Source organism: Aotus nancymaae, unplaced genomic scaffold, assembly GCF_030222135.1.
Source record: "Aotus nancymaae isolate 86718 unplaced genomic scaffold, 86718_ANA_hifiasm-v0.15.2.pri h1tg000058l, whole genome shotgun sequence".
Taxonomy (NCBI): Eukaryota; Metazoa; Chordata; class Mammalia; order Primates; family Aotidae; genus Aotus; species Aotus nancymaae.
Genome location: NW_026988472.1, coordinates 3,848,269 through 3,861,941, shown reverse-complemented (window position 1 = coordinate 3,861,941; position 13,673 = coordinate 3,848,269). Strand labels below are relative to the sequence as shown.

The window sequence follows — 13,673 nt, the reverse complement described above, 5'->3', positions numbered from 1 at the left end:
TACGTTCTGCAAAATACATCCTTAGGCAATTTTTACATTGTGTGAATATCATACAATGTACTAACATAAACCTAGATGGCATAATCTACTACAACCTAAGCTATATGGTATAGCCTATTGCTCCCAAGCTACAAACCTCTCCAGCATGTTACTTTACTGTATACTGTAAGCAATTGTAACATAATGGTGTGTATTTGTGTATCTAAACATAGAAAAGGTACAGTAAAAATATGGTATAATTTTAAAATGGTATACCTGGATACCACTTAACATGAATGGAACTTGCAGAATTAGAAGTTGCTCTGGGTGAGTCACTGAGTGAGTGGAGAGTGAATATTAAAGCCTAGGACATTACTATAGCTTACTGTAGACTTTTTAAACAGTGTATACTAGGCTACACTAAATTTATAAACAATTTTTTTCTTTATTAGTAAATTAACCTTGGCTTACTATAACTTTTTTAGTTTAAAACACAAATGCTATACCACTGTGCAAAAATATTTTATTTCTTTGTATTCTTATTTTATAAGCTTTTTTCTATTGTTAATTTTATTTATTTATTTTTTTGCTTTTTACAACTTTTTGTTAAAAAGCAAATCACAAAGACACACATTAGCCTAGGCCTACAACGGTCATCAATATCACTGTCTTCTACCTCTATATCTTGTCCCACTGGAAGGTCTTCATGGAGCTGCCATCTCCTATGACAATAATACCTTCTGGGATACCTCGTGACGGACCTGCCTGAGGATATTTTACAATTAACTTTTTTTTTAATAAGCAGAAGGAGTACACTCTAGAATGTATAGTGTAGTAAATACAGAAACCAGTAACATAGTCATTTATTATCATTGTTAAGTATCATGTACCGTATATAATTATATTGACTGGCAGTGCAGTAGGTTTGTTCACACCAGCATCACCACAAATACATGAGTAATACATTTCACTGTGTGTGACACTACAATGTCTGTGATGTCACTAGGTGATAGGAAGTTTTTAGCTCTATTATAGTCGTATAGAATCATCTTATCTGTGGGTCATCGTTGACTGAAACGTCATCATGTGGCACATGACTGTATTAAGATGGAATGCTCACATTAACTCTGTTAGGGCAATACTGTGTTCCCCTCTTCTGGCAAGTGCAGAAACTGAAGTTTATAGAAGCTAAATAGCTTGTTAGAATCACTCTGCTTCCTCAAGACTGCTGTCTCTTAATCCATAGGAATTGAAGAACAGATTGGAGATGGCTCTTTTTTTTTTAGGAATATACACAACATTCATTACGTTTGCTGTCTTTATAAACCTGGTTCCTGGTGCCCGAAGATGGCTCTCTTTAAGTTGTATTTGATAGAAATAATGAAGCCTGGTTGAAGGTGTTGTGAATGCAGAGGGAGAATCGAATCTTCTCCACTCCTACAGATTTTTCTGGCAACAAAGAAAGCTCTCCTAGCATTTTGGTGCCCCCCTGTGGACTGTATGAGAGTTACCTGACCTCATATTGTTTTTCCACCATAACACCTCCTTTCCCTATGGTAGAAACCAGAAAAAGCTCAGCTGTCCTTTCTACCACCTATCACTTCATAGTTGATTATACCTCAGGCATCCTTCATACATAAATTCTCTAATTTTCTTTCATTCTTTTCTACTCTTTTCCAATTTCTGTATTTGAGAAAACACATTCTCTCATTCTTCTTTTCTGTCACTGTCATCAAAAATCTTCAGAAATGTGATTAAACACTCATATATCAGGCAATGTTGTAGGGCCTTGGGTATCTGCCTGCAAGGAGCTCAGATTCTATTGGAAGTCAGTTTTCTGAATGCTGGCTTCTATTATTCTTATTACTTACTACAGTTCCTCCATTAACCTGTTAAAAGAAAAACTTTAGACAAACTACATTTAACAGAATTGAATTGAGCAAAGAATGATTAATGAATCAGGCAGCCCCCAGAAGAAAAATAGATCCAGAGCAACTTTTGGGCTGCTGTATTTTGGCAGATAGTATTTATGGGCAGAAAAAGGAAAGTGAGATACAGAGAACAGAAGTGAGGTACAGAAACAGCTGGACTGGTTACATCTCGGTGTTTGCCTTATTCGAACAGTTTGAATAGTTGACCACCTGTAATTGGCTGAAACCCTGTAATTGGTGCAAGAGTAGGTTACAATCCGTTTACACATCCAATTAGGTTATGGTTCATTATGTATAGGGAAACCTTTAGGCTGAACTTAAAAGATGTAAGGAGGCAGGTTTAAGCTAACCTTAATGTAACAAACCCCACCCCCAAATTCCATGGAATCCTTAGGGCTCTGCAGAGGATACTCTGAAATCCTTTAATCATAGATGGACAAGTTGAGGCTTAGAAAAAAAAAAAGGCCTTGCCAAAGATTACAGGTTGTGAGTGCTGTGCATCTGACTTGCAGAAAATCTGGTTGAGGAAGAAAGCTAGTAGGTGCTTCTAGTATGAATGACTAATAGTTTAACTTAGTTGAATGAGGTTACCAATTCCCTCTTTTCGTAAGAGGAAAAACTAAAGAGGAAAGAAAATAACTGTTTTTATTAACCCCACTTGACTTGTAGATTTAAGAGAGATAGACAGATAAAATACTTCTCTCAAGAGATTTGGCCTTGATGTGTAAATAAGTCCACTGGGGTAAATACACATATAGGAGCTTGGAACTCCTTCAAGCAAGAACTAGACCAGGAAGGTAGGATTCTGAAAACTGTAGCTATGCTGATGTTCCTATGAAGGCAGAGCAGGTTGGAGAAATAAGAAGAAACAGATTACCTGCATGCAGTTTGGAGGGGAGTGGCTAGTATTATTGGGGAAATGTTAGGGCCATCTTGATGAGTAAAATAAGTCAGCGTGTTTCAATGACTTACCAGTATTCAGTAAGTACTAAAAGATAAAGTTCATAGAACACACATAACTGTGAATAGCGTTCTTATGTCTGTAGTGGGTTAGATTTTATTCTAAAAGTTGTCTTTTCCTTTTATCTTTTCCAGATATGGATCAACTCATAAACAACTTGGAGGTCCAACTTAATTCAGAAGGTGGCTCAATGCAGGTATTCAAGCAGGTTAGTTATAAGGAAAATAGGGTATTAATATCGGGCCATAATAGTGTTGAATATCTGGTAATGATTAAAATTTAAACTCATTTTTCTTTCTACATGTTTGAGTATTGAGAAGAGGTGAAGGAAGACAGATTTCCAGAAAGTATATGAATGCCTTGGTTTCATATTCAACTAGGGAGTAGATCGGGCCTGAGAGAAACATAGCTTCTGGAATCAAGGCTATAAAGACAAGATTAGTCTTGAGTATACAGTGTTGTTTATACAGTACTTGTCTGTTTCTTTATCTAATTCATCAGATAAAATATCTAGGTTACATTTAGGAACCATTGTTTTTGTTATAGTTTCAACTTTTATTTTTTGAATTCTAAACTTTTTATTTATTTGTTTTTTATTTATTTTGAGACAGAGTCTTGCTCTTTCACCCAGGCTGGAGTGCAGTGGCGTAATCTTGGCTCACTGCAACCTCCACCTCCCGGGTTAATGCTATTCTTCTGCCTCAGCCTCCTGAGTAGCTGGGACTACAGGTGCGCACCACCACACCTGGCTAATTTTTTTTATTTTTTAGTAGAGATGGAGTTTCACCCTATTGTCCAGGCTGGTCTTGAACTCCTGACCTTGTGATCCTCCCACCTTGGGCTCCCAAAGTGCTGGGATTATAGGTGTAAGCCACTGTGCTTGGCCTAATTTTTAATTTTTGTAGGTACATAGTAGTTGTGTATATTTATGGGGTACATGAGATGTTTTCATACAGGCATGCAATGTGAAATAATCACATTATGAAGAATGAGGTATCCATCCCTGCAGCATTTATCCTTTGTGTTACAAACAATAGAATTACACTCTTGTACGTATTTTTAAGTATACGATTAAGTTATTATTGGTCCTAGTCACCCTATCATGCTATCAGATAGTAAGTCTTATTTGTTATTTCTACCTTTTTTTGTTTTTCTATTTTTTTTTTTTTTTTTAGTTGGAGTCTTTCTCTCTTGCCCAAGCTAGAGTGCAGTGGTGGGTTCTCAGGTCACTGCAACCCCTGCCTCCCAGATTCAAGCAATTCTCTTGCCTCAGCCTCTTGAGTAGCTAGGACTACAGGCACACACCACCACACCTGGCTAATTTTTTGTATTTTTAGTAGAGATAGGGTTTCACCATGTTGGCCAGGCTGGTCTCAAAATCCTGACCTCAGGTGATCCACCCACCTCGGCCTCCCAAAGTGCTGGGGTTACAGGAGTGAGCCACTGCACCTAGCCAATTTCTAGCTATTTTTTTGTACACATTGACTACCACCATCTCCTCCTCATCATTCCACTGCCCTTCCCAGCCTCTGGTAACCATCCTTCTACGCTCTATGTTCATGAGTTCAGTTGTTTTGATTTTTAGATCCCACAAATAAATGAGAACATGTGATATTTATCTTTCTATACCTGGCTTATTTCACTTACCATAATGATCTCCAGTTCCGTCTATGTTGCTGTAAATGACAGGGCCTCATTCTTTTTACGGCTAAATAGTACTCCATTGTGTATCTTTACCACATTTTCTTTATTCATTCATCTGTTGATGAATACCTAGGTTGCTTCCAAATCTTACCTATTGTGAACAGTGCTGCAACAAACGTGGAAGTGCAGATATCTCTTCGATATATTGATTTCCTTTCTTTTGGGTATATATCCAGCAATGGGATTGCTGAATCATATAATTAGCTCATTTTTCAATTTTTTTGAGGAACCCCCAAACTGTTCTCCATAGCAGCTGTACTAATTTATTTTCCCATGAACACTGCACAAGTGTTTTCTTTTCCCACATCCTCACCAGCATCTGTTATTGCCTGTCTCTTACATAAAAGCCATTTTAGATGTTATGAGATGATATCTCATTGTAGTTCTGATTTGCATTTCTCTGATGGTCAACGATGTTGAGCACCTTTTCATATACCTGTTTGCCATTTGTAAGTCTTCTTTTGAGAAATATCTATTCAAATCTTTTACATATTTTTAAATTGGATTATTAGACTTTTTCCTATTGAGTTGTTTGAGCTCATTATATATTCTGGTGATTACTCCATTGCCAGATGAGTAGTTTGCAAATATTTTCTCCCAATCTGTGGGATGTATCTTCACTTTGTTGATTGTATCCTTTGCTGTGTAGAAGCTTTTTAACTTGATGTAATCCCACTTGTCCCTATTTGCTTTGGTTGCCTGTGTTTGTGGAGTATTGCTCAGGAAATTTTTGCCCAGACCAATGTCCTGGAGATTTTCCCGAATATTTTTTGTAGTAGTTTTATAGTTTGAGGTCTTAGATTTAACTCTTTAATCCATTTTCATTCAATTTTTGTATATGGTGAGAGATAGGGGTCTGGTTTCATGGTTCTGGATATGGATATCCAGTTTTCCCAGCACCATTTATTGAAGAGATGGTCCATTCCCCAGTGTATGTTCTTGACAACTTTGTCAAAAGTGAATTCTTTGTAGATGTATGGATTTATTTCTGGGTTCTCTATTCTGTTCCACTGTGCTATGTATTTGTTTTCATGCCAATACCATGCCATTTTCGTTACTATAGCTCTGTAGTATAACTTGAAGTCAAGTAATGTGATTCCTTCAGTTTTGTTCTTTTTGCTTAGGATAACTTTGTCTATTCTGGATATTTGTGATTTTATATAAATTTATGGATTTTTTTTTCTATTTTTGTGAAGAATATCTTTTTTTTTTTTTTTTTTTGAGATGGAGTCTCACTCTGTCGCCCAGGCTGGAGTGCAGTGGCACAATCTTGGCTCACTGCAACCTCTGCCTCGCAGGTTCCAGCAATTCTTGTGTCTCAGCCTCCCAAGTAGCTGGGACTATGGGCGTGTGCCACCATGTCCAGCTAATTTTTGTGATTTTTTTTTTTTTTTTTTGGTAGACACGGAGTTTCACCATGTTGGCCAGACTGGTCCCAAACTCCTGACCTCAAGTGATTCACCTACCTTGGCCTCCCAAAGTGTTGAGATTACAGACATGAGCCACTGCGCCCAGCCAAGAGTGTCATAGATATTTTGATAGGGATTCTATTGAATCTGTAGAGTGTTTTGGGTAGTATTGAAGCAGGATATTTCCCTGACCCCCTCGTGAGTGGTAATTGGAGTACACAGGTGCTGGACCTAGCTGGCACTTTGGCACTGGCAGGGGTGAATTCCACTCAGTTGAACTTGCTATGTTCTACCCCTTGTGGAAGGGGAAGCACAGGTCAGTAAATATAGGAGGTGGGGTGAGCACCTTCGGGCACCAGCAGGAGCAAAACATTGTGTGCACCCCACAGCAGCATCTGGGGGGATGCTTGTAACCCCTGAAGCCCCAGGAGGAATGTTACAGTGCCCTTTTAGCTTTGCTGTTCACAGATGGCTTAAGTATTAACAGCTCACTGGAGGGTCAGTGTGACAACCTTTTGCACCCACACCTGAGCTCTTGTCTGGCATCCAGAAGGAATGAAGGTTATACAACAAATCAACCTCATTGATTGGGGGATTTTATCGCTGATGAAAGTGACTCTCAGTGGGAAGGAGAGCTGAAAAGGGGATGGAGCAGGAAGGTAATCTTCCCCTGGAGTCCAGCTGTCCCCATCTGGACTCCTCTCCAAAGCTATACTGTCAAGCTGTCCCTCTGAAGTCAAGCCACTTCTCTCCAATATCCAACTATAATCTCTGATGTTCAGCTGCTTCTCCTTTCTCTTCCAGCTAAGTGTGGGTTTTTATGGGCACAGGAGTGGGGGCAGGGTCAGCCATGGGTGCTTTTGGAAAAGGCAACATTCAAGCAGGAAAACAGGCATGTAAGTTCTCACTTTGGGCCGTGGTTCTAGGCTTGAATTCTGTCTAGAATTTCCCCACCTCCTGTCCCTATCAGTCTGGACATTTTAACAATATTGATTCTACCCAATCCATGAGCATAGAATTTTTTTCCATTTGTTCATGTCCTCTTCAATTTCTTTCATCAGCGTGTTATAGTTTTCATTATAGAGATCTCCTACTTCTTTAGTTAATTTGTAGGTATTTAATTTTGTGTGTGGCTATTGTAAATGGGTTTACTTTTTTATTTCTTTTTCAGATTGTTCACTGTTGGCATAAAGATGCCACTGATTTGTACAGGTTGATTTTTCTATACTGCAACTTTACTGAATTTGTTTATCAGTTCCAATCGTCTTTTGGTTTTTCCAAATATAGGATCATATCATCTGCAAACAAAAATAATTTGGTTGGCTTATTTTTTTCCAATTTGAATGCCCTTTGTATCTTTTTCTTTTCTGATTGCTCTAGCTAGGACTTCCAATACTATGTGGAATAACAGTGTAGAAAATGGGCATCCTTGACATGTGCCAGATCTTAGAGGAAAGGCTTTCAGTTTTTCCCCATTCAGTATGATACTAGCTGTGGGTCTGTTTTATATGGCTTTTATTATGCTGAGGTATGCTACTTGTATCCTCAGTTTTTTGAAGAGATGTTGAATTTTATCAAATGCTTTCTCAGCATCAGTTGAAATAATTATGATTTTATCCTTTATTCTATTGATATTATGTATCACATCGATTGATTTGTGTATGTTGAACTATCTTTGCATACCAGGGATCTCACTTGGTCAGGATGAAGGATCTTTCTAATGTATTGTTGAATTTGGTTTGCCAGTAGCTTGTTGAGGATTTTTGCATCAGTATTCATCAGAGATATTGGTCTGTAATTTTATTTTTTTGATGTATGTTTGTCTGGTTTTGGTATCAGGGTAATACTAGCTTTGTAGAATGAGTTTGGAAATAGTCCCTTCTCTATTTTTCAGAATAGTTTCAGGAGAATTGGCATGAGCTCTTCTTTAAATGTTTGGTAGAATTCAGCTGTGAAGCCATCAGGTCCTGGGCTTTTCTTTACTAGGAGACTTTTTATTATGGCTTCAATTTCATTACTTGTTATTGGTCTGTTCAGGTTTTGGATTTCATGGTTCAGTCTTGGTAGGTTGTATGTGTCTAGGAATTTGTCCATTTTTCTAGATTTTTCAATTCATTGACATAATTGCTCATAGTGGCCACTAATGATTGTTTGAATTTCTGCAATATCAGTTGTAATGTCTCCTTTTTCATTTCTGATTTTATTTATTTGGATCTTCTCTCTTTTTCTCCTCATTACGCTGGCTAAAGGTTTGTCAATTTTGTTTAACTTCTCAAAAAGCAACTTTTTGTTTCATTGATCTTTTGTATTGTTTTCTTTATTTCAAATTCGTTTATTTCTCCTCTCTGTTATTTCTTCTACTAATTTTAGGTTTGGTTTGCTCTTGCTTTTCTAGTTTTTTTTTTTTTTTTTTTTTCAAAAGAATATGCAGGTAACATTGCTTTTCTAGGTCTTTAAGATGCATTGTTAGATTGTTTATTTGAAGTTTTTTCTCTCTTCTGATGTAGGCACTTATAGCTATAAAACTTCCCTCTTAGGACTGTTTTTGCCATATCCCATAGGTTTCAATATGTTGTTTTCCATTATCATTTGTTTCAAGAAATTTTTCAGTTTTCTTCTTGATTTCTTCATTGACTCACTGGTCATTCAGGAGCACATTTTTTAATTTCCCTAGTTAAATTAAAGCTTAATGATATGATGAACCATTAATATTTTCATATTTTATAATACTAGTGGTGTATGGTGTTTGTATAGTTTCCAAAATTTCTCTTGTTATTAATTTCTAGTTTTATTCTGTTGTGGTCAGAGAATATGCTTGATGTTATTTCAGGTTTTCTGAGTGTCTTAAGACATGTTTTGTCACCTAACATGTGGTCTGTCATTGAGACTGATCCTTGTGCTGAGGAAAATAATGTGTATTCTTCAGCCATTGGATGAAATGTTCTGTAAATATATATTGGATTCATTTGGTCTATAGTGCAGATTAAGTCTGATGTTTCTTTGTTGAGTGTCTTCAACTTTTATTTTAGATTCAGGGAATACATGTGCAGGTTTGTTACATGGGTATATTGTGTGATGCTGAGGTTTGGGATATGGATGATCCTGTCACCAAGGCAGTGAGCATAGTATTCAATGGTTTTTCAACCATTGTTCTCCTCTTTCCCTGCTCCTTCTATTAGTCCGCAGTGTCTATTTTACCATGTTTATGTCCATGAGTACCCAACATTTAGCTCTCATAAAAAGAACATGCAGTATTTGGTTTTCTGGTCCTGCATTGATTCCCTTAGGAGAATAGCTGCTAGCTGTATCCATGTTGCTGCAAAAGACATGATTTTGGTCTTATTTATGTCTACATAGTATTTCATGGTATATCTTTACCACGTTTCTTGATCCATTCCACCATTGATTGGCAACTACATTGATTTCATGTCTTTGCTATTGTGAATAGTGCTGTAATGAATATGAGTGCAGGTAAATTTTTGGTAGAATGATTTATTTTCTTTTGTATGTATACCCAGTAATGGGATTGCTGGGTCAAATGGTAGCTCTGTATTACGGTTCTTTGAGAAATCTAGGAGTCATTTTTAAAAATTGTTCTCAATCGTTGTTTGGCCCATGTGTATAAATGAATTTGCTTAAGTTACATGTGCATATGGATGAGAATTCTTTGTACTGTTTTAATGATATTAAGCCCAATTTGATGTCCCATTTACCTTAATCATAGCTGTTGCTACGATTTAGGAATTATTAGCACATCGAAACTTGCTAATTGTTGCAAAACTTCTGCCTATTGCTAGAGCTTACTCATAGTTAATACCAAGAGGAAGCTGAGTATAAGTAGTATTAGATCAACATCTATTGTACTTGTAATAAAAATACTCTGAAATATCATTTAGCATGCATAGCTACCTTATTTTGAAACCTCAGTGTACCTAAGTATAATTCTAGGAATGTTTTTCTATAAATTCTTTAGGTATACTGAACTTCCAGAATTTGGAGACACTTTGAAATTGGTTCAGTTTGTAGAAAAGTCCTGATAGTAAGGGATCTAAGCCCTTTGTTTGTTTGTTTCTTGGCATTTCCAGGATGTCTCGTTTTTAGAAAAGCTAGAGTGCTTTTGATAAATGGCCACAGAATACTGACCATGACTCAGGGGACAAGGACCAGGAGTTTGTATTCTATAACTACACAATGCTGGCATCATTCTAGTGTGGAGAAGCCTTCTGCTTTGAATCATCATATGATTTGTTTATGTCACTAGTTAGGATCAGTGTGTGGGTGTGTAGCTCAGGGCATACATGCTGCTCTCCCTTCTCTAAATTTCTATATCATCATACCATACCGTGAATGAGAATTTGGTTGTCACCTGCCCTTTATTTTTTGTTTCTGATTACCTCCTAGAAGTGGGATTTCTTGGTCAAAATGTATGAGCAGTGTTAGGGTTAAATTTTATCATATGTGTCTCTCCTTTACCCTCATTTAATATTGTTAATATGTGGCACATATCTTCACACAGACTAATACTCTCTCTCTCCCTATTTTATTACTACTGTAAGTTGCGTCAAGGAACTTCACCACTAAATTATTCTGCGTGCATCACCTACAGATAATGACATTGTATTATATAACTAGATCAACAGTGTCACACCCAAGAAAATGAACAATATTTCCATGATACTATCTAATTGGCTCATACATTTCTTTTTTCCCTTTTGTTTTTTTACAGCTGGGCTTCATTCTTAGGGCCTATACATTTCTGTGCCACTTTTTCCCCCACACTATTATTTTTTTGAGACAGAGACGTTCACTTTGTTGCCCAGGCCGGAATACAATGGCATGATTTCAGCTCGCCACAACCTCTGCCTCCAGGGTTCAAGTGATTCTCCTGCCTCAGCCTCCTGGGTAGCTGGGATTACAGGCATGCGCCGCCACTCCTGGCTAATTTTTATATTTTTAGTAGAGATGGGTTTCTCCATGTCGGTTAGGCTGATCTTGAACTCCTGATCTCAGGTGATCCACCTGCCTCAGACTCCCAAACTGCTGGGATTACAGGCGTGAACCACCACGCCCAGCCCCACACTGTTTTTTTTTTTTTTTTTACTTGGATTGTGCGTCAATCAGCTTTTTATAACTCACCAAACGCTCCACTTTTCTTAGGGCTCGAATTCCAGTTTCATCTCTTCCATGAAACATTCACAGAAAACCCCAACTGTCACGAATCTCTAGTGAACTCATGTTCCTGGAACACTGAGTCATCTGTATTAGTCACTAATGCGGCTCTACTCATTACCTGTTCTCTATTGTCAACTACTTTATGTAAACATCTCTTGTTTCCCCAGTAATATTTTTTGTCTCCAAAACTTCAGTTATTTACTTACCACTTTGACGATTTTTGCCATATTCTTGCCATCAGTATTATTTACATACTTTAAAAATTATTTGAATAAATAAACAAACAAACCTATATTAGTTTTGGCCTAAGCTATCTGGAGAATTCTTGGTTTGATGTGAGGTATTAGTTTCCTAGAATTGCTGAGACAAATTACCACAAACTAGGTGCCTTAAAACAAGAGAAATGTGTTCTCTCATAGTTGTGGAGACCAGAAATCTGAAATCAAGTTACTGTCAGGGTCATACTCCCTCTGAAGGCTTTAGTGAATAATCTTTTCCTTGTGTCTTCCAGCTCCTGGTACATACAGGTGTTTTGGGTTGTAGCCCTATCACTCCACTGTCAGCCTGCATCTTCACATTCCCTTCTCCTCTATGTCTCTGTGTGTTACTTCTCTGTATGTCTGTTATAAGGACACTAGTCATGGAATTAAGGGCTCACCCAGATAATCCAGCAGGATCTCTTCAAGATCCTTAATTATATCCGCAAAGATCCTTTTTCCAAAAAGATTCTAGGAATTGAAGTGTGGATGGGCCTTTTTGAGGGCCACCATTCAGCCTACTACAATGTATTATATATATTTTTCTAATATACAATAAAGTTGTAACGTTTAAATGAGAGGCAACAGAGGCCAGTTATTGAAATGAAGAAATTTAATCGGCTCCTGAGTGAGGTTCTGAGATCTGACAGGAGGGGCCAGAGAAGTCACGCAGACTCCTCTCAGACGTGGGGTTTTATAGGGAGTGGAGGCATTCAACTGGTTGTGGGAGAGCAGGACGTGGACGTGGCAAGCTGCTATTGGCAGATAGGCGGGATTTCCGGTGAGCGGGCCGCCCAGGGGAGTGGGACCTGGACGGGACAAAATGCTATCGGGCAGGTTCTGGCAGGGCTTCTTTTGAATTTTGGCAGGGTTCTCTGATGGTGAGCTAGGTGCTGAGTGCAGAGCTTGGTGCCAGGCGTGGAGTGGTGATGTAGTTTCTAGGTGTGGAGGGGGATGGGCGTGTCCGAGCTCCTGGCGAGGGGAGGGTGTCCGAGCTCCCGGAGAGGGGGTGTGTGTCCGAGCTCCTGGCGGGGGGGGGGTGTGTCCAAGCTCCCGGCAAGGGAGGGGGTGTGTGTGTCCGAGCTCCCGGCAAGGCGACCGGCCTTACATTCCGACCTTTTTGATGATACAGGACGCCGCTCCTTCTGGCTACTTCCTGCTGAGTAGGGGCGGAGTGAGGGGGACGGGTCAGTTGGCTGGTGCCTCAGTTGGGAGTCGGACATAGGGATGAAGCAACATTTGGTTAACAACCACTCTTCCAATTTCTCGCATACGAGCTTGCAGGAACCTGAGAAGGAAAGGGGCTATTAGTAGTAGTAAGCAGATTATGATGATGGGAGTGATGATAGGGGTCAGCCAGGTAAGCATGGGAGATTGCCACCAGCTGAGAGGCAAAACGATGTATTCCGCTTTTTGCGGAGGTCTTCTTGGAGGTGGTGGAGAGTGTTGATGTTCTCTTCTACCAGGCCTGATTCATTGATATAGTAGCAGCACTGTTCCTGAAGAAACAGACAGGTACCTCCTTTTTCCGCCATTAGTAGGTCAAGGACCTGTCGGTTTTGGAGAGTTGCCTGGGCTAGTGACGTGATTTGTCACTGGAGGGAGGCCAGGGAGGCGGCGGACACTTCAATGGCCACACGGAGCTTGTCTTCCAATTGTGCGGCTGAAGTGACACTGTAGCCTATCGCTCCGCTTCCTTTTCTAGCAGCCGCTAAAGAGGATGCTAAAGAGAGGCCAACTACTATTGGGAGGAAGATAACTCCTTTGTTTCGGCGAGCAGGGGGAGGTGAAAGGAGAGATAGGAGCTTAGCTTGCCTGTATACCTCTAACTGCGGGACTAGAGTAACGGGCAGACAGTGGGAGGGGAGGGAGGCATTTATAACTTTGGTTAGGGTCCCATTACACCAAAAGTATCCTCCTGGAGGTGCATAAAGGGTAGATTTTACTTTTACAGCTGTGTTGCAGCTAGAGCTGTTGGCCATTCCATAGCAGAGAAAGAGATCTTGGGGAGTGCGCCTTGAACAGCGGGATACCCGTTAGGGTGGTATCAGGCCCCATAGATGATTGTGACAGATTGAATGAACCCAGTCCGGAGGGGAACTGCGGCTAAGGGGGGTTTGTTAAGGGAGGCACATAAAAAGCAATTAGTGAAGTTTATGGCTTCGACTAGCGTTAACCAAGAGAAAGGTTGGGAGTTGTTGCACCTTTATTATCACCCTTATTATCATCACTGTTATCACCACAACCTTTATCATCACCA

The 13,673-nt window shown here is 39.3% G+C and overlaps 1 protein-coding gene across 5 annotated transcripts in view; it reads left to right on the top strand.

Moving 5' to 3' along the window:
* The window catches only part of KLF8 (KLF transcription factor 8), a 69,215-nt gene that overhangs the window by 16,654 nt on the left and 38,888 nt on the right, over nt 1-13,673 (top strand). For 4 of the 5 annotated variants that reach the window (XM_012476109.2, XM_012476107.3, XM_012476108.2 and 1 more), the window contains one exon: nt 3,006-3,079. The exons of the other annotated variant lie outside the window; for it this stretch is intronic. In XM_012476109.2, coding sequence (XP_012331532.1) covers nt 3,008-3,079 — 72 coding nt within the window. In that variant the 5' untranslated portion in view covers nt 3,006-3,007. The remainder of the gene's footprint in view (nt 1-3,005; nt 3,080-13,673) is intronic. 5 annotated transcript variants of the gene reach the window in all.